We start from the raw sequence: 19,680 nt of genomic DNA on the forward strand, positions 1-19,680 counted from the left end.
TTATTTTGTTGAGTAATAGTCAGTTTACAATGCTGTGTCAATTTCCCATATAGAGCACAATGTTTCAGTTATACATGAGCATACATATATGCATTGTCACATTCTTTTTCACCATGAGCTACCACAAGATCTTGCATATATTTCCCTGTGCTATACACAGGTACTAGAATAGATAACACTCGGGTATTGTGATGTTGTTTCAGTTTAGCCCATCTAGGGTGTGTGTCGGGGGAGAGGGGGCATAGCAGCAGCAGCTCATATGAATGAGGCTGATGGAGGAGGGCACAACTCAGGGGTAGAGCACGTGCTTAGCAAGCACAAGGTCCTGGGTTCAATCCCCAGTACTGCCAGTAAAATAAATACATAAACTGAAGGAAGCTAAGCAGCTTTTTATACACTTGCTACTTGTATTTTGTGTGGTGACCGCAGTGCCCATTTTCCTACTGAATTGACAATCCTCATAGATTTTGTTTTTGTAGGGGTCCTTGATATATCATGAATAATAATTCCTGTCCGTCACTCTGTGAGCTGTCTTCTCACTCTCTCTGTGGTGCCTCGTAGCAAAGAGAAGTTCCTCATTTCGAGACAGGTGAGCTCACTCTTTTCCTTTATGATTAGTGTGCTCTGAGTCTTGTTTGAAAAATCTATTTTTTTTCCTTGAGGTCATGATGAAGAATCTTCTATAAGGTTTTGCCTTTTGAATAGACACTTAAGTCTATTCAATCCAAAAATGAGTTTTCTCAGTGACATGAGGTAGAGTCCAATTGCTTCTTTTTTTTTTCCTTCTCCACCTCCCCCACCCCACTTCTGTACTGGTGTGCAATAGCCCCGCACTGCTCACTGTCAGCACCTTCGTAATATATCAAGTGTCCACAGGTGTGTGGCTCTGTTTCCCATTTTTCATTCTGTTTTATAGAAATACAAATTTTGGAAGAAAAGGGGGACAGAGCTAAAGATAATTTTGAGGCTGGGCTGCAATCAGTGGTCTCAGTGGGGATTTCTCAACCACTGGGCAGCAGTAGGACCCTGAGAGTGGGGAGGGGAAAGATAAGGAACTAGGAGATGAGACATGCTTTTACAAATCAGAAAAGTTAAAAAAATAAAAGCTACTACCGGTCTATGGCAAGTACTAGCGAAATGGGTATCCAGCGCATGCATGTATCATGAAGACTGGTTAAAGATTTTTGAAGAGAAATTTGTCAATATATATAAATAACTTATGCTATTTGGTTTAGTAATTTCATTTCTGGGCATCTATCCTGAGGAAATACTTAATAATGCATAAAAAAATCTGCAAAAAGGTTTTCACATTGTTTATAAGAATAAAAAATTAGAAGCCTCCCAAATGTCCAGTCAGGCTGATGTTTAAGTAAACATTGTATGAATGTATTCATACAATTGCATTCATACAATGAAATTATATAAATTATATAAAATTGCATAAAAACTGGAATACTGTTTGTAAAAATATGGGGACACAATTCTGCTATACGTCTAAGGGGGAAAATAGGAGGCTGTCAAGTTGTATATACAGTATAATCCCAAATATATTAAGTGAAAACGGATGGATTACAAGCATGTCTGCTTCCCCATTATTCCCCTTCTCTTGCTTTACTGGATTGAAAAAAAACCTGGCATATTTCATATTCCTCGTAAGAATCTGAACTGTAGAGGGATACGTGGGAAGTGTAACAGTCATCACTCCCCGAAAACTCCCTCTCTGCCCCCACAGCCCAAGCTGACTGTTACGCAGATTCCTTCTGTTCCCTTCTCTTGGAAGGAATCTCAATCTCAAATGTCTCCAGGGGCCAGAGTAGATGAAAGATGCCTTATCAGGTCCTTGCTTATTTTTAAATGGGATTACTTATCTTTTATTTTTGAGTTTCAGGAGTTCTTTACATATTCTAGATTCCAGTCCCTTATCAGATATATGATTTACAAATATGATTTACCCCGTTCTGTGGGTTGTTTTACTTTCTTGATGGTATCTTTGAAGCACAGAAGTTTTACAATTTGATGCTGTCCATTTATCTATTTTTCTTTTGTGGTCACATCTAAAAATCCTTTCCCAAATTCAGGGTCATGAAAGTTTACCCATGTTTTTCTTCAAGGTTTGATAGTTTTAGCTTTTACATTTAGATATTTGATCCATTTTAAGTTAATTTATGTATGTGGTGTGAGGTAAGGGTTCAACTTCATTCTTTTGCATGTGGCTATTCAGTTGTCCCAATACCATTTATTGAAAAGACATTTTTCCCCACTGAATTAATTGTCTTGCTGCCTCTGTTGAAAATTAATTGACCATAAGTGTAAGGGCTTATTTCTGGACTCTCAATTCTATCTCATTGGTCTATACATCTATCCTTATGCTAACACTACATTGTTTTGATTTCTACAGTGGGGTAGTACTTTGGATTTTAAGAAGTTGTGAAATCACCCAACTTTGTTTTTTTTTTTTTTCAAGACTGTTTGACTATTCTGGATTCCTTGCATTTCCATATGAATTTTACAATCAGCTTGTCAATTTCTGCAAAAAAGTCAGCTAAGATTTTGATAAAGTTTGTGCTGAATTTGTACATCACTTTGGGGAGTAATGCCATTTAAACAATATTAAGTCCTTTGGTTCATGAACATGAAATGTCTTTCATCTTATCTAGATTTTCTTTACTTTCAATAATATTTTATAGTTTCCTTTGGTTAAGTCTTAAACTTATTTTGTTAAATTTATTTATAAATATTTTACTCCCTTTGATGTGATTGGAATTGTTTTCTTATTTTAATTTTCAGATTACTGATTGCTAGCATATAGAAAAACAAGTGAATTTTGTATATTGATCTTGTATGCTGCAACCTTGCTGGTTCATGATTTCCAAAGTTTTTTGGTAAATTCCTTAGGATTTTCTATATACAAGATCATGTCATCTGTGAATAGCAATGGTTTTACTTATTCTCTAATACGGATGTCTTTTTTCCCCTCTTGCCTAATTGCCCTGGCTAGAACCTCCAGTACAATGTTGAGTAGAAGTGGTAAAAGCCAACATACTTATCTTATGCCTGGATTTTAGGAGGAAAGCATGCAGTCTTTTCCCATTAAGTATGATGTTAACTGTGAGTTTTTTTGTAGATGTCCTTTATCAGGTTGAGGATGTCCCTTTCAATTCTTATTTTTTGAGTGTTTTGTTTTGTTTTTTTACCATGAAAGGGGGTAGGGTTCTGTCAAGTGCTCTCTCATGTGTCCGCTGAGATGATCATGTGGTTTTTATTTGTTTGTTGATATAGCATATTACCTTAATTGATTTTTGGATATTAAACCAACCTCGCATACTTGGGATAAATTCCACCTAGTCATATTGTATAATGCCTTTTATGTGCTGCTGGATTTTGTTTGCTAGTATTTTGTTGAAAATACTTGTATTTATATTCTTAACAGACACTGATGTATAGTTTTCTTACAACGTCTTTGGTTTTGGTATAATACTCATCTCATACAATGAATTGAGACATGTTCTCTCCTCTTCTATTTTTTGGAAGAGTTTATGCAGGATTGGTATTCATTTTTTAAGTGTTTAGTAGAATTTACCAGTGAAGCCATGTGGGCTTGGGCTTTTCTTTGTAGAAAGTTCTAAAACTACCTTAAAACTGCTTTTAAGTTTTAAAATTAATTTACGATTAGTATTCAACCTCTTTGCTTGTGATTGGTCTACTCAGATGATTTCTTCTTCAGTCAGTTTTGGCAGTTTCTGTCTTTCTAAGGAATTTGTCCATTTCATGTAAGTTATCTAACTGGTTGGTATACAGTCGTTCATATGATTCCATTTTACGCATTTTAATTTCTGTGAAGTTGGTACTGAGGTTCCCTCTAATTTCTAATTTTAACAATTTGAGACCTCTCTTTTTTCTTAGTCTGTTAGCTAAAGATGGGTCAGTTCTGTTGTAGAGTATGTATCATATTTACAATTGAATTATTATAAAAGACATAAGAAGTGAAGGGTAATCCCTATAAGGGGAAATGGGGGAACATCTAGATAAATTCAAGCTTTCGCTGCCCCATTCCTCTGAAATGCCAATATGGTTGATCTCAAGTTTTTTATAACTCCTTCACCATTTCTGCCTGGGGTGGTGTCAAGGTAGAGCTTGGGGACTGAGGAGCACCGGACAGACTTAGTGCCTTGGTCATCCCTTATTGGTGGTGATGGGTCATAACATGGGGGCAGGGTTAGGCCCCTGAGACAGAAGAAACCATGGCCCCATGGCCAACTGGACTGATGTCATAACTCACCGGTACAGTTTTTGCCGTGTTTCCAGTTCTTTACGTCTGTGCTGCTTGAGGATGTGAATTTGGTCATCGCAGGCCAGCTTTGCTGTGAGGAAAGGACGTGTGTGAGAAGAGCCTACAGAAGTCCAGTCACAGCATTCAGCATTCAGGTGTCCCTCCGACACCCTGCCTGTTCCAAGTGCTTTGCATGTATCTTCAAAGCCTCAGAACATTCCCCCATTTTATGGCAAGGAAATGGGAGCTTAGGGAGGTGGAAGAGATTAGCCCTTGAACTTTGCCCAAGGTCACACACCTAATTAATGGATTTTTTTTAAATTGTAGTTAAAAGAAAAAAACAAACCATGAACTCTTCATGAATCTGCATGTCATCCTTGCGCTGGGGCCATACTAATCTCTATATCGTTCCAATTTTAGTAATATGTGCTGCGAGCACTAATGAGTGGATTTTCATCACAAGATGCAAATCCCATGCTCTTAGCCAACTCCCTTTATAAAAGCCGAATGCAATTCCTCCTTGTCCTGCCTGCTCACTTAGCAAGCCAGGGTGCGGGAGGGGGAGCTCTGCATCTCGGGGCTCTGAGAATCACATCCAGAGACATAAGCCAGGCTCGGTTCTCATCCCGCTTTCCGGGGGCAGGCCAACAATTCTCCTCCGCCTCTTCCTGACAGGCACAGGGTGTGCCCATCTCTGGCCCTGCCCTGTGGATTTCTACCTTCAGGCTCTAACCTTCCACTCTGCCCCAAGGGCACTGTCTCTGCTAAGAATCCTGGGGACCCTGGTGCAGAGCTGCCTTTCAGCTCAGAGGAAAGGCGTGTCATGGTCTTTGGCGGATTTCTTTAAACCTCTACAGAGTAGTTCACTCCTGCAATTCTCATGCAGAGCAGAACTGGCAGCTGACTGTGGGTTTTCATGCTGCCCGAGAGAGCAGTGGGGGCTCATGACTCTCGTGTGTCTAAGTCCAGTTGGTTGCTTCCTGGAGAAACGTGTGATGCAAGACTCAAGATGCTGGAACTGTCCAGTTTCCTGTGGTCCCGACACAGAGGCTTGAGGATGAAGCTCAATTCTAAAACAGCCTGTCTTGTCCTAGAGTGTGGGCTTAGGAAGAGACTTTCCTGGGTTTGGACTTGGTCTGTTTCATTCAAGCTGTGTGATCTGGTGTAGGTTACCTAAACTTCCTCCCATGTAAAATGGAGATAAAGATGCCTCTTTCTAGGGCCATGGTGGGGATTTAGTGAGAGATTGCAGTAAATCTCTCACTAAATCCACACAGAGCTTGGAATCAGTAAGTGCCTAATAAATGGGAATAATGTTTATCACTGTGGTCCTTATACTCCTCATGGACCTGACCCTTCTCTTCCTCCCTCCAAGCTAGACTTCAAAGGTATCTCATCTCTCATTCCAGGAGTGGGGCAGGTAGCTAAGGGCAGGGTGACACTTCTCAGGACCTTTAGAGCAGGAGAGGTCAGATCATGATTACCCATGATTACCCTTTATGTTATTATTGAAGGTAAAGCCAGTGAACACAGTCAACAGAGCCCTGATTAGCAGGATTCCAGAGCATCTCCTGCAAAGAGGGCCGATAAATGTGCTTCTCCACTTCTCTGTCCTGAAGGGCCAGGTTTTTTAATATCTTCATTCCTTTACAGGCTGACATGTTTGTAAAATACAATAGAAGTGAACTACTAGGGAAATGAAATTAAAAAACAAGCCAAAGTCCTTCAAAATACAAGCCCTGCTTTGACCATCAGATGTACCCATCATAGAGGTATTCTGGCAAGTTACTAGAAGTTTGTAAACCTGTGCTCAGTCTCTGTACTCACTTCATCGCAGACCAGCACCCAACGGTTCTGAGCCACACTTAGGGCTCTCTGCCCCACTGTACTCTGGCTGAGGCAGCTCCAGTCCCAGGCTTGGAACTGGGACCCAAAGAGGAAGATTAATGGGACACGGCTGCATTCTCCCATGGGGATGGAAAGCCAACCAGCAGGGGAAGCTTGAGGCCACTGAAGGCAAGGTGAGTCTTAACTGTAACAAGAAATCTCATTGGTTGGAGGAGGCACGTTCATCACCTCTAACCCACCTCAAAGAACCCGCCTACTTCTCAGGCGCCCTGCCCTGAGGAATTGAATGAATAGTTCAGAACACGTAGAACTGTAACTTGCCAAGTTCCAAAAGGCAGACAGCTTCCTGATGGTGCTGGAACATTCCACCCTGGTGACTAATAGAACTTCTGGAATGTGGCAGGTGACTGACTGCAGCAGGGTTCAGGGAGGCAGATTCCAAAAGACTGATATGAGTGCCTTGATGAGGCTGTTCCTTTATATAGATGCCTGGGGTCCCTGGGATCAGGGTGACGGCCCTCTGACTTTTATGGTCATCCCCAGTGCAGTGGTGAAATAGTAGATTTCAGAGGTTACCATGTGGTGAGTGAGTAAATTGCCTGTGGGCTGGGCCCCCTCATTTCCAGGTTGTCTGAGGATTGGTTATTGTGTCCACGTGGGGGACTAAAGATGGCCACAAATTCCCTGCCATCCTTCCACTGAGAGGTGGTCTCTGTCCTCCTTGGGTCTGGTGGGCTCTGTGACTGCTTGGACCAACAGAATATGGTAGAAAGTCACACTGTGCCAGCTTCCAGGCCAGGCGTGAAGAAGTGGCAGCTTCCATTTCCTGTCTCTCAGAATACTTCCTCTTGGAAGTCAGCCGTCACATAAGAAGTGCAGCTCCCCTGGGACCACCAAGCTGTGAGAAGCCCAGGCTCCCTGGGGAGGCCTTAAAAACGACACACTATGTGGACTGACAGAGACCACAGAGCCCTGAGGTGCTACCCACGTGAGAGAAGAATCATCTTAGAAGGGAAAACTCTAGCCCTTTCCCCCTCAGCCGATGCCCCGTGGCTCCCAGAGGAACCGCCCAGCTGAGCCTTTCCCCAAATCCAGACCCCTAAGAACACGAGCAAAACAAAATGGCTGTTTAAAGCCACTGAGATTGTTACACAGCAGCCGACAAGTGGAATGTGCTGGATGGCTTCCATGTGCCCCTCCAGATCCACCCTTCACCTTGTCCTGTTCCTAAAAGTCCCTGATCGTCAGGCAATTCACATTGGGTTCAGCCACTAGGAACCCTGCCTAGCAAGTGGAGGGCATCGGAGAGTGAGGAAAGGACATTTATATTTATTCCTGGCCTCTCTGCAGTGTCCCCCCAGGCTGTCTGCATCTCTACAGCGGGCCACAGCCCCTCCCGAGGGAGCTCTGGCTCCAGGACACTCCCCTTCTGGATTAATCTGGCATTCTTTCTCTGCCCCGACCCCACCAGGACCAGCCATGCTCACGGCCCTGCACACTGACCTACATCTTCTGAATATCCCAATTTGAATGTGCTGCATGCTTTCGGCAGGGAGAGATTTGGGGTCTGGGGGAAGAAGGACTGCACAACAGAGACCCTGGCTGGGAGCTGGGCAGGAGGAAGATGTGGAGCTTGTGTTTTCACAAAAAGAGAAATACCCTGCCTGCCACCTTTTACATTCTGGCCACCGCAAGACAATGGTGCATTTGGTCATCTTTTCCCTGCCAGAAGGACAAGGGATAAAAATCCTTTCAGCCCCAATCATTTAGTTTGGAAATATTCTTTGAATTGTGTTTCTTAAGTTAAATTCCATATCAGAGACAGTGGGATGTGGCCTGATCGTTTAAGAACACCAGGCAGAGAAGAGTTTTTTCCTTTTGGTTTTGGTTTTCTTGGCTAAAAAAATAGGGGTAATAATCATACTTGTTTTATCTGCTCTTCTGAAGTTCTGGGAAGAGCCAATGAACTAGTGATGGGAGATGCCCTGTTACCTAGGAATTTACACGGGGCCACTGGTGCCAGCAGGTATTACTTTCCTCGTTATTCTGGTGGATACACAGCATCTTAAGATTTGTCATTCCAGGTTTCAAGTGTGAGAGAACTGAAAGGCCATGACTAAGGTCAGGTAGGATTGTGCTGAGGCATGCATTCGGCTCATGCACACTAAGAGGCTGGTGTGCAAGGTGGGGGTGGGGGTGGGGGTCATTCAGAGGGAGAGTGGCCTCAGCTGACCCCTGCCATCTGCTTGTCCATTTCCTCCTCTGCACCAGGCCAGCTGCGTGTCTCTTACGAAGAATGGCCTTCTGAGGAAGTGCCAGGATAGGGTCTGCCCATTTAAGGGTCTTGCTCTTAAGAGGGCAGATTTTAGGTTCTGTTCTCTTTCAGCAAAAAGTGGGACATCACATTTAATGACTGGGGACTGTGAACTCCAGGTCTGTCCAGGGCGCTTCTGAGCTGGCACTTGGGCACGCTTCCCTCTCCCGCCTGCCTAGGGTCCCTGGAGCCCAAGCCCTACTGTGACCTCAGAGAGGAGAGATGGGAGCTCAGCTGGAGAACTGCCCTTCCAGGAGCTCATCCCAGGGGTACCTGCTACTAGGAACCCCAGTCACCCTCTGAGAGAAAGGGGGTAGCAGTCTTCCCCTGAAGGACTGCAGCACACAGAGGGGCCATGGCCAGATGTGTAGCCTGGGGCCGGTCACTCCACCCTGAGCCCCCGGGCTTGTTATTCTCCGGAGGAAGGTCACACCTCCTGCAGGTGCATCGAGGCACAGAGCAGGTGCTCAACCACGGCGGCCGGCATCATTACTTCCACGAACACAGTTCTTTGGGGAAGGAGGACCTGTAAGCCCTCTTGGCTCCTGGGAAGCCTAGGGAGTGGAATGGGCCTGAAGCACTCACCTCGTCCATCTCTCAGGACGATCTCGCCTTCCCCCGAGATCCAGCGGTAGCAGGGGAACTCGATGTAATCCCCGCAGGGCGTCTTCAGCGTGATGTACTTCAGGTACCAGTCATCGTGGAGCCAGTACTTGCGCTTCTCAATTTTGATCAGCTGGATGTCGCCCAGTTCTTCGTCCACCGTCACATCATAAGAATCAACCTGGGAGGAAAAAAAGGCAAATCAGACTGTCTGGGGGCTCCTGAGCCTTTGTGTCACCCCTCAGCTCATTTGGCTGAGACACCTGCCAGATGCCTGCCCTTGGCACGGCTCTGTGCTGGGTCCTGGGTGATTCCCCAGCTCTGCCCCTATGGAGGGGTAAGTCGACTGAGTAATGGATGGTGCTGCTCGGAGAGGGACATTCTGCTGTCTGCACCTGGCCAGGCTGCAGGAGGGGGAGACTCCTCTTTTAAAAGAAAAGGAAAAGGGAAATCAAACTGTCCAGACTGGGTCTGCTAAGGGAAAACCACAGTTTCAGGGCAAGAAAACTCAGTTTGACAGTGATGATGAACATGATGAAAATGGTGCAGCTGGACCAGGAAAAAGAGCAAGAGAAGAAACAGACAAAGAAGAACAACAGAACAAAACAACAGAAAACAGGGAATGATGCCGGAAACCAGTAGTTTAGTAAAACAATTTTTAATTCATTTTAATGAGGTTTTAAGCTGTTTTTGGCTTTGGAGGCCTTTATAAAGAAAACAATCAGGTCCACCTGTAAGAAAGGAAAATTTTTTTTGTTGTCTTTTTTTTTTTTGGCTATCTAAATGAAAATTTTTTTAAATGTATAGTTCTGTTTGCATTATCTCAGATAACAAATATCAAAAGGAACATTCTTCCACTAAATTGCCTTTGTAATATGAGAATTTATTGGTACCAAGGAATAAATTATACACTGCATTTTTGAAAAAAAAAAAAAACATGCTTGGTGCTCGGTGAGGGCCTTCGCAGCTGCCCCCACTCATGAGGGCAGCAAACCTGCTGGTCTTGCTACCCGACAGAGCTGGAGGGGCAAACTGGCCCTTGCACACAGGGACAGCCCTTGCCAGCTTGCAGAGGGCCTGCTGACATTGCTGTACATCCCACAACTTTGGGAAGGGCGGGGACTTAGGCCCTGTCTCAGATAAAGACAGCTAAAGACAGCGAGGCTCCGTGAGTCCCACTTCCCTGCTAACCGGCAGAGCTGGAATTCCAGCCCAGGCCTTTCCATCTCTCTCATTCTCAGTGGGGCAAGTACCTGAGTGACAGGCAATGGGAAGGCTCAGCTACAAGTGAAGTTGCACCGATTCAAGTGTGTCCTGGGGCCTCTGCAGTTCACTGAGCCACAGTGATGCTGAGAAAATCAGGTGAGCAGTTCCCGCCTCGCAGTGCTGAGTTGAGGCTGGCCCTGCTGCTAGACCCCCGGAGGCGGGGCTGGGCGGCCCCTCGACGGCTGCTGGGTGATCTGCGCATGTGCAGCTCTCGACGCCAGCCAGAAAGGAAGGACCAGGGCTCAAGCGTTGCATTGGGTGTTCCAAAGACCAACCGGTTTGGGAATCCTCGGATTTGATGCCCTCTAAGGCCACTTTGGAAGCTAGATTTCACCCATCCTTGAACTTCTTCCTTGGTGGCCAAACTTAGTTTCCGCTGTGATAGAAAAAGTGGAGGGGTGTTCATCTGCACATGACCCCGTGGGTCCCCATTTCCACCCATCTCCCCCCAAGCTGCCAGGACACCCCAGGGAGGACGTCACAGAGAAGTGGAAAGTTGGACTGTTTCAGCAAACCCCTTGGCTCTGAGCACAGATAGCAACTTAGGGACGTGTCCTGGTTGCTGCAGATGCCAGACATCTGTGGTTAGAAAGCGGAAGCTTCCCCCTCCAGTGCCCTGTGGTCGGGGCCTGGGTCCTCACGTAGAAACAGCTTCTGAGAACCCAGGGGCAGCCTGTGTGCTGGGGCCCTGACAGGTGTGGAAGCACATCTGTCCTGCCAGATGCCCCGTCCGGCAGGCGAAAGAACCCTCCTGGCCCACAGTGTGTCTTGCGGGAGGGCAGGGGCCCCCAGGATTGGTGGGACCTCAGGCAGGGAGGCCTGTCTGTACCACAGGGTACCGATCCCTGGGGAGAACGCAGCAGGCCCCCAGTACAAAGTTGGGAGAGGAGTCCCAGAGAGGGGCTGGGTGACCTGATTTGCTGGAAGGAGGGAGAGGAATGGAAGGACACAGCTCTTATTGAATGGCTTCTGGGGGATGTGGGGGTTCCCCCAGAGCTGAGGCATCAGTGGGCCAGGCAGGAAGGTTTTGATGGAACAAGAGGCCGAACATCCATGTGGAGAAGCAGGGTGGGGACTGGGTGGCCCAAGACTGGATGTCTGCAGGGCCCACCCCCACTCCAGACTGAGTGAGAATGGGAGGCATCCTTGTTGCTGGCAGTGCAAGCTGTGCAAAGGGAAGTCAGCGTGTGGTGAGCCCTGGGCCGGCCCGGCGCCTGGGGCCACCGCTCTAGGGGAAGTGGCTTTTCTGTGGCTCGGAGGGGTTGATGTAGGTTGGTGGGGGAGGGAGGCAGGTTTGATGCCAGGAAGGTTGAGGTGAAGGAGGAGAGGACGGCTATTCTCAGGTAACAGGTGCCACGGGCATCTGAGGTGGATGTTCTCAGGGGAAGGATGAGCCCAGCACCTTGGACCACAAACAGGAAGGAGATAGAGCTAAGGGAGCCTCCCCAGGACTGGGCAATTCTCAGAGGGAGGGCCAGATGTCCAGCTGTGGGTGGTGGCTTACAAGGAAGGCAGGGAGCAGCTTTGAGCAGGGTCACCCTTCAGCACCCTTGTGGGACAGTCACAGGAGAATGGGACCCTCCAGGTTCCCCACCCCCCCTCCTGGTACCTGGCAGAGGGCCCTAGAGTTTCACCCGGAAGGAAATCACTGGGTAGTCTTATGGGGATTCAGTATGCCATCTGACAGGGTCTCTGGCAGGGGGAGGGACAGGCTGGCTAGTCTGGCTTGTCTCTGGCTGGCCCTGACTTCAGGCCCAAAGCTACTGGAGGTGAACCAGGACCCGAGGAGTTCAGTCCCACCTAACTCAGGAAGTCTTAGGGACAAAGTCTGGTGACCATGGCTCTGGCATCCAAGGGGACCACTGTTGGAGAGTCACAGAGGACAGAGAAAGGGCCTCCAGGGCCCCGAGTGCCAAACAGTAAAGTCAGGTCTTAGAAAGTTACAAGGAGCTATAGGATGTGACTACTTTCCTTCCTCCTCTCCCCAGGCCTCGTGTCTGTTGACTCTTTGCTCTGACACACTGACATCACATGTCCATTCTGCCCAGTGGACAGTATCATCAGCGAATGGTATGTAACAGGCCCTCAGTAGATACAGTATGTGTGCATGGCCGAGGGGCTGATTATCCCATTTTACAGATGGAAACTGAGGCTCAGAGAGGTCAGGCAGCTACCATGCTAGTAAGTCACTGGTGGCCCCGTAATTAGAAACCACACCTGTGCGATGGCCCAGCCTGGGTTGCTCCACTGTTCTCTGTGGCCACATTAGGAGAAAAGCCTTGGACTGGGAGCCAGGTGACCTGGCATCCAGCTCTGGTTCAATCCTTCCATGGAGTATGAAAAGGCAACGTGGGGGTGGGGTGGGGGACATGGAAAAGCTTCCTACGAGACAGCATTCGAGGCAGCTCTTGGAAGTTGGTGAGATTTCAGAGGTGAGTTGAATACAGAGGAAAAGAGATGTGCATGGCATTTCAGATGTAGAGAACAAGAGAGCCAGGAGGTGGGGAACTGGAGGAGGAGGAGGCTGGAGCATGGAGTCACTTGTGGCAGAGGTGGTGAGTGGTCAGATGCTGGAGAGAGATGTGGAGCCAGGGAACAAGATATTCACCAGCCTCCTTTCAGGGAAGGGCCAGTTTGCTGATTTCACCTGTTGCTGTCAACACTGTATTGGATACATGGCTCGAAGGCTTTTGAATATTTCAGCAAAGTGTTGGCCAGTTTTCATTTGCTCTTTATGTCAGCACTTAAAGAAAGGTTTCATTTGTCTCTGCCCCAGATCCCTGCTGGAGCAAGGACAGAGGACAGTCACAAAGTGGCCCCACCTGGACTGCCCATCTCGGAAGGGGCTGAGAGGCTGGGGAGGAGTGGAAGGGGAGAGGAGGTGGCTGAGGAGGAGAGAGAGAGAGGGAGATGACTGAGGGGTAGACAAAGGAGAGACCAGGGCAGACAGAGGGAGAAAAGGGCCAGTGGTTAGGGAGACTGAGGGAGCAGAGAATGGGGGAGCTGGGGCTATCCAGGAGATAGAGCAGAAGGGAGAAGTGAGGGACTCAGGGGAATTGTGAGGGCCAGAGAGCAGAGGAAGGACAAGAGGGAGGAAGAGGGGGCAGGATGTAGAGAAGAAATGGGGCAGAGAGAGAAGGCAAGGATAGAGAGAGATTGCGGATCAGAAGGAAATATTCTTCAGAAATATATTCTTATTTCTGAAAAGCTGGTATTCTAGAATATATTCCTTATGACTATATTATAAGACTATCCATTGAAAATACTTAGGAAGTATGTATAATCGTAAGACTTGTTCACACTTACTGAGGACATTCAAAGACGATACACCAAACATCACTCTATTGCCCTTTGCTTTCCGAGAAGTGCTACCGTGAAATGAAAAGGGTCAGGTAAAATTCCCCCAGAAGTCCTCCGATCTGTGAAAGTCATCCCATCTGACCCGAATTACTTTAAATCGAGAGAGTCGAAGCAACAAATCAATTTGCTAAATTTGCCTAAACCTGGGGTAGTATCTGGGCTACATGGTCCCACAGCCTGGGCTTTCCCAGCAGATGGGGGCAGCCAATGAAGGCGTGACCACTGACAGGAGAATCTCACGTGTGAAGGACGCAGATTCCCAGCCCTGTCATGAATCACTCTGCAGAACTCTGTTGAGAATAACCAGGGATCTGCGGCTCTATTTACTGAGAAAAGAAATCAGTCCCATCCATTATTGGACTGAATTTTGCACAAGGGGAGTGCGAAGTTGACCTGTTGAGCTGGAAATGACTGAATTGGCTGCCTAGAAATAGTCTTTATTGTTGTTACTGTTACTATCTGAAATGATTGTCACACTTTTCAGGTAAAATGGCATAGCCTTGTCTTCTCTGCAAGTACTTCCTCTAAGATTTCTTCTTCACCTTTACCCAAAAAGGACCGACTGTCCTTAAAGAGATATTGGCGGGAGAATGAGGAAGCAGCTCTTGGCTATGCAAGACGAAGTGTGGAGTAACTTTGCATCAACAGGAACTTTCTCAAAAGCTATTTTTTTTTTTTCAAAGAGACTTTCAGAGCCAGTCAATTGGCTCACAGTGCAGCAGCCCCTCCTGACCTGCCCCTCTCACCCCAATGGAAATGTGACATGCAAATCTCTCCTGAAATTTGCCTCTGGGACTCTCACTAAGGTGTTTAACCATAATGTCATTTGAATGAATTCTCTAGGCAGGGTGGGGAATAACGAACAGATGGGTGCTTTCACCTTTCTTCCAATGGCCCTGTTATGGTCACACTGCTGTCTCCCCTCCAGGAAGCCACACCCGGGTTGCTGCACAGTGTAAGCAGACAGATGTGTGCGGTGTGGGGTAGAATGGAGCCCACTGAAGACTTGATTATAAAGACGAACCAGTTAGTACCCTGTCTTTCTCCCAGAAGTGTTGGGGGAATCCATGAAATAATGGAAATAAATGATGGTGCTCCAGAAATGGCCGAGGGCATCACCCCAAATGGATGATTCATTGGCCCTCCTACATGGCCATCCTCAGGGCCAGTTCCCCGGTTGGGGAAACCAAACAATTAGAGGTTGTTCTTATACTCAACACCTAACTCTTCTAGACGTGTGCTCAAGCCAGGTTAATATGCTGAACTTGACTGTCAGGTTGGCTGAGAGCAAGGTTCTGAGGCTCCTGAGTAGGAATCAAGCCCATTTTGGGTTTGGAATCTGGAAAAGGAGTCATTATTTGCTAACTTTAGGTTCTGCAGACCTAAAACACGCTTCATGAATTTTATCTAAAGAAGTATTTGGTTGAACCACATAAAATTGCCAGTTTTGCTTGTCAAAAATAGTCAACTCTGAGCAATTCATTATGGTTCAACGTAATAATCAATGAAGTGGTGAAAAGACAGCTTTGTGAAGTCTAAATCTTTCTGGTCCAGTTCAGAAGCTGAAGGTAGCAGAAGGGAACAGATTTTTTTCTGTTGGGACTATCACAATAGTCATTTAATGAGCACTTCAACAATGAGCATTTAATAAGCCCAGTGGTCTGGGCACGTCATACTAAACGCTCGATGAGTACTGTAACCTGCCATGCTCACAAGCTGGGACTTTTGTCCAGGTCACCATCAGGAGCCCACTTCTGAATGAATCCACCTGTGCGCGACCTCACACAGTGCCGGGCACCACCAACTAGACGTGCAGTCAGCATGGGCTCCCTTTGCTTCACGAACTCCCCTCCCTCCAGGGTCTCTAGTGAGGAGGGAAGCCCTCCTCCCACTTCCTCCTCTGAGCCCTCAGAGCCTGGATGGAAGTGCTCCCTGGGGTACACGCTGCTGGGAGGCAGTGACAACCTCCAGGTTTGCAAAAGGCTTCTCCTGGCCTGGGGTCTCTAGTTCCTGCCCTCTGCATTCTTCTGGGGACCTATCCTGAGACTGTGAGCTGCGCAGGTGTGGAGACATCAACTGGTGCCACTTAGGGCCACGGCTGGGGCTCACAGAGCAATCTGAAGCCAATCCTTTCCATTTTACATTTGGGTAAACTGAGGCCCAGAGAGGGGCAAAAGTGAGCTAGTGGTCAGGCCAAGATGGAACGCAAATCTCTGGATCCCCAAACCTGCTCTTTCTCCTCGCAGCCCGCGACTGCTCCGAGGTGCCATCCCTGGTGCTTCACAGCAGGGCAAGGACCCGCAGGATCCGTGAGCACGATCACTCCCCATGACCCCCAGGACCTGCGGTAGGAGCCCTGCAAAGTCGGACATAAGTAACGCTGGTCACAGCACTTTCCCAGTTAAGGAGCCGCTCAGAGCCTCCAGGTACCGATCGGTGAAACCGACAGCAAAGCCTGCACCTTCTCCTGCTCCCAGGGGAGAAGCACGGCGCCCTACAGACCTCACCCTGGAAGCCCCCCCACCCCCGCCTCCCAGACAGGTCCGCAGCGCGCCCCCACCGCGTCCCGGCAGCCCCAGCCCGCCGGGGCCGCGCGCCCTCACCGCGCCGCGCTCGAAGTCGTTGTAGAAGGGCTTGTCCAGCAGGTGCTTCTCGCTGCAGCCCGCGGAGCCCACGAGGCTGAGGTAGATGTAGTCGTCGGTGCCCGCGAACCACTGGCTGCCGGTGGCCACGGTGACGGTGTAGGAGGGCATGATGGAGGGCAGCGGGGGCCCGGGTCGTGCGCTTAGCAAGCACAGGGAGCCTCGGCGCGCAAGTCCGCACCTCTCCCGCCCCTTGCGCCGCCGCTTCCTCCCTCCCCCCTCCCCCGGCCCCTGCTCCTCTGTCCCCGCCCCGTCCCGCCCTCCTGCTGCTCTGACAGTTCCCGACTGCCTCGGACACCGAAGGGGTCACTCACTCCTGCATCTCACCTCGAGGGCTTGGTGTCTGTTTTAGCAATCAGGGAACTGGGGCCAGCGCAGCTTCTATCCCCTCTTCCCTCCCGCCATCCATTTCATTCACTCAGTTTCTCAATCACTGTTTTGACTCTTCACCCCTCCTTCCTGCCTTGGCCTCCCTCAGCGCTAAGTTCCTGTAAGGCAGTAGGATTGAGCTCCAGGGACCCCTAGAAAACCAGAATCCCTGCTCTCACCAAGTTCCCAGTGTGAGTGGGAGGCCACACGGCTGGGCAATTATCCATGCTGTGACTACATAGAGCAGGGGTGCGCTGGGAGTCTACAGTGGCAAGAGGAGCCCACCCAGGGAGTCAGGAAAGCTTTTGGACCTAGCCGCACCTGAGCTGATACTCTGAAATGCACAGCCTCCCTCCCGTCAGCATTGATTTCAGGTTTTGCTGATTATTACTCAGAGCCAGGTGCAGCTGGGCGCTAAAGTGCCAGCCACGCTCAGGCCTTGAGAACGTCAGTGTGTAGTGGGAGGCAGGGCAGCCAGCAGAGAGAGGCCTGGACAAGAAAAGCCAAATCTGGCACCCAGGGAGGGGGTTGTCTGGAAGAGGTTGGTGTGCTTCAGGAGGTGAGGGGTTGAAGAAACTTGGGGCTAGGTAGGCTGGGCTTGTGATGGGAAAGGAGACTAGGAGATGGCTCATGGAAGTGGACCAATGGCTGGAAGTCCTAGGGAAATCCACTCCTAGGATGTGGACTCCACAGCAAGGATGTTCCACTTAGAGTTAGATCCAGTACCTGGGGAACTGGTGGCCTGGTGGAGTTACTGGTCGGCTTTCTAACTGGTGGTGGGCAGAGGCCTGGAAGAGATGGTTGTAGAAGGCTTTGCACACTAGAGGCGAGCTTCCTAACTTCTGTGACCTGATCTCAAAAGTCTTCCACATTCGCCTCCCCCTCCCCCACACCCTCATGCCAATCCTTGCCCTCCTCTAAACCCAGCTGGGTCTGATTGTGGTAGACATTCAGTGATGGGTTGAACTAAATAGAAAAATAAGTTCATTCCATTTGAGGCAGTGGGTATATGGAGTCACCTGTCTGGTACACTCACTTTGGGGGATGGGCAAAGAGACAGGTCAAAGGCAGGCTCCACCTGGTGAGGAATCCTGCTTCCTCCTGTGCCGGGCAGGACCACCACTCTGGGCAGAGAGTGAGTACCTGCCATTCTCCACAGGTGGGCGATGAGGGCAGATTTCAGTGGGACCGGCTTTATTGATCAAAAGAAGGATTCTCTGGGAATCAAATTGGACATGAAAGACCCTGGGCACAGTTGAGATCGGGTGGATGAAGATGGTGCAAAAGTGGGATCCAACCCCTGCCAGGCAAAATACGCGCTCCAGGAAATCTGGAGAAGGTGTGAAGGATGCCTGTGGAACTGCCCTTCAAATCTAAGAATAAAATGGCTATTTAAAAAAAAAAAACTCCACATACTTTTTCAATGAAAGGAGCGAACTATCATTGTAGAAAATATGGAAAATAAAGTTTGATATACAAATGAGTCAACATGCAAAGAAAGCAATTAGTAAATATTTACTAATTACATTAGACTTTTTACATCACTAAGAACACATTGTATGTGCAATTTCCTCTCATATTTCCATTTTCCTTAATATTATATATTTTCCCATGTAATTTCATGTTTTAAATATTTCATCGACAGTGTAATATCTATTTTTGTGGCTATACCACCATTTCCTTTATTAGTCCACTGTTATTGGGCATTTGGGTTGCTTTCCCTCATAAATAATGCTACAGTACATATTTTGTGCTTAAAACATTAAAAAAGTTTTCCTTAATATAGTGGAGGTACTCCAGCTGAACATAAAGTGAAGTAAGGTAGGGGTGGAAGTGCTGATGGATTGGCTTTTCTCTTGTTCCCTCCCCTTGTCCCCATCCTCAAGCCAACGATGCAGGTGGGAGCACTTTTTGAGAATCATTTGCTTTTGGGATAAAGCACTCACTTCGGGCACTCACCCTTCACAGTCTTGCCCTACCTGCCCTCATCCACTCACTCCTTTACCTTTTCCATGTGTGTCTGAGGGAATTCCTTCAGAGAAACTGAATCAGAAGGATGTGTGTTCATATGAAGGGACTTACTGCAAAGACTGGCTTATGTGATTATGAGAGCTGGGTGAGCAGGTCTGAAGGCTGTGGGTCAGGCTATCAGGATGGGTGGGCTGGAAACTCTCAGGCAGGTGCAGATGCTGCTGCTGAATAAAATGGCCACGCTTAGGCTAACTCTTAGCCTTATGCCTACTGTTTGCTTTTAGAGTGGTCAGCAAACTGGACTGACCGGACACTGCTCCCAGCCCCAGGCCCATTGTTAGAGTTAGAGCTAGTGATTTCCCTGTCTGTTTTACCTTACTCTGATAATTGAAATTTACAATCATGTTTGGATTTTGAGTCCTTCCCCCAGAAAGGGAGTCATGGGACAATAATCTCAGGAGAATGACCAGACCCTCTGAAGTTCCTCCTGGCACCTGATGAATCTGATCAGATAGAGAAGGTCATGGGCGGATGACCCCCCTGGACCACCAGACAGCCTCATGACACCGGAGAGACACGCCAAGATTTCGGAGGAAGATTTACCAGAGACTTTTGTTAGTTAATATCCCCTTTTATGCCCCAATTTGTCCACTATATAATCACTATGCCCCAACCCTAAGGCGGGTTCACAGTTTTTAAAGCACTAGCCTGCTGTGAGTCCCCTTTGCCCGGCAAAATAATAAAGCTGCCTATTTTCTTCTAAGACCTTGTCTCTGAGTTATTCGGCTCCTCAGGCATGGGGGCCGATCTTTCAGCAACACGTCCACAGGAGGAATCTCTTTTTCCTTAGGGAAAACTCATTTCTGTTCTGAAAGCTTTTCAACTGACTGTATCAGGTCCACATAGACAATCGAGGATAATTTCTTTTACACAGAGTCCACTAATTGTTGATATTAATCACATCTTCAAACATCTTCACAGAGACACCTAGATCAGTGTTTGATTGAATAACTTGAGTGCTGTAGCCTGGTCACATT

The 19,680-nt window shown here is 47.9% G+C and overlaps 1 protein-coding gene, 1 long non-coding RNA gene and 1 pseudogene across 2 annotated transcripts in view; 1 reads left to right on the forward strand and 2 right to left on the reverse strand.

Annotated features, from left to right (window-relative positions):
• Positions 1 to 16,493, reverse strand: part of ALOX5 (arachidonate 5-lipoxygenase) — a 48,609-nt gene extending 32,116 nt beyond the window's left edge. Inside the window, 3 exon segments of the mRNA XM_032491707.1 lie at positions 4,280 to 4,361; positions 9,018 to 9,216; positions 16,265 to 16,493. Coding sequence (XP_032347598.1) covers positions 4,280 to 4,361; positions 9,018 to 9,216; positions 16,265 to 16,414 — 431 coding nt within the window. The 5' untranslated portion in view covers positions 16,415 to 16,493.
• On the forward strand, positions 144 to 18,803 carry LOC116667237. Its single transcript, XR_004324053.1, has 3 exons — positions 144 to 628; positions 5,199 to 5,204; positions 18,794 to 18,803. It is a non-coding gene; the product is annotated as an uncharacterized LOC116667237 (long non-coding RNA).
• LOC116667414 lies at positions 4,611 to 4,709 on the reverse strand (annotated as a pseudogene).
• Positions 18,804 to 19,680: the final 877 nt, after the last annotated feature.

This window comes from Camelus ferus, chromosome 11 (assembly GCF_009834535.1).
Source record: "Camelus ferus isolate YT-003-E chromosome 11, BCGSAC_Cfer_1.0, whole genome shotgun sequence".
Classification (NCBI taxonomy): domain Eukaryota; kingdom Metazoa; phylum Chordata; class Mammalia; order Artiodactyla; family Camelidae; genus Camelus; species Camelus ferus.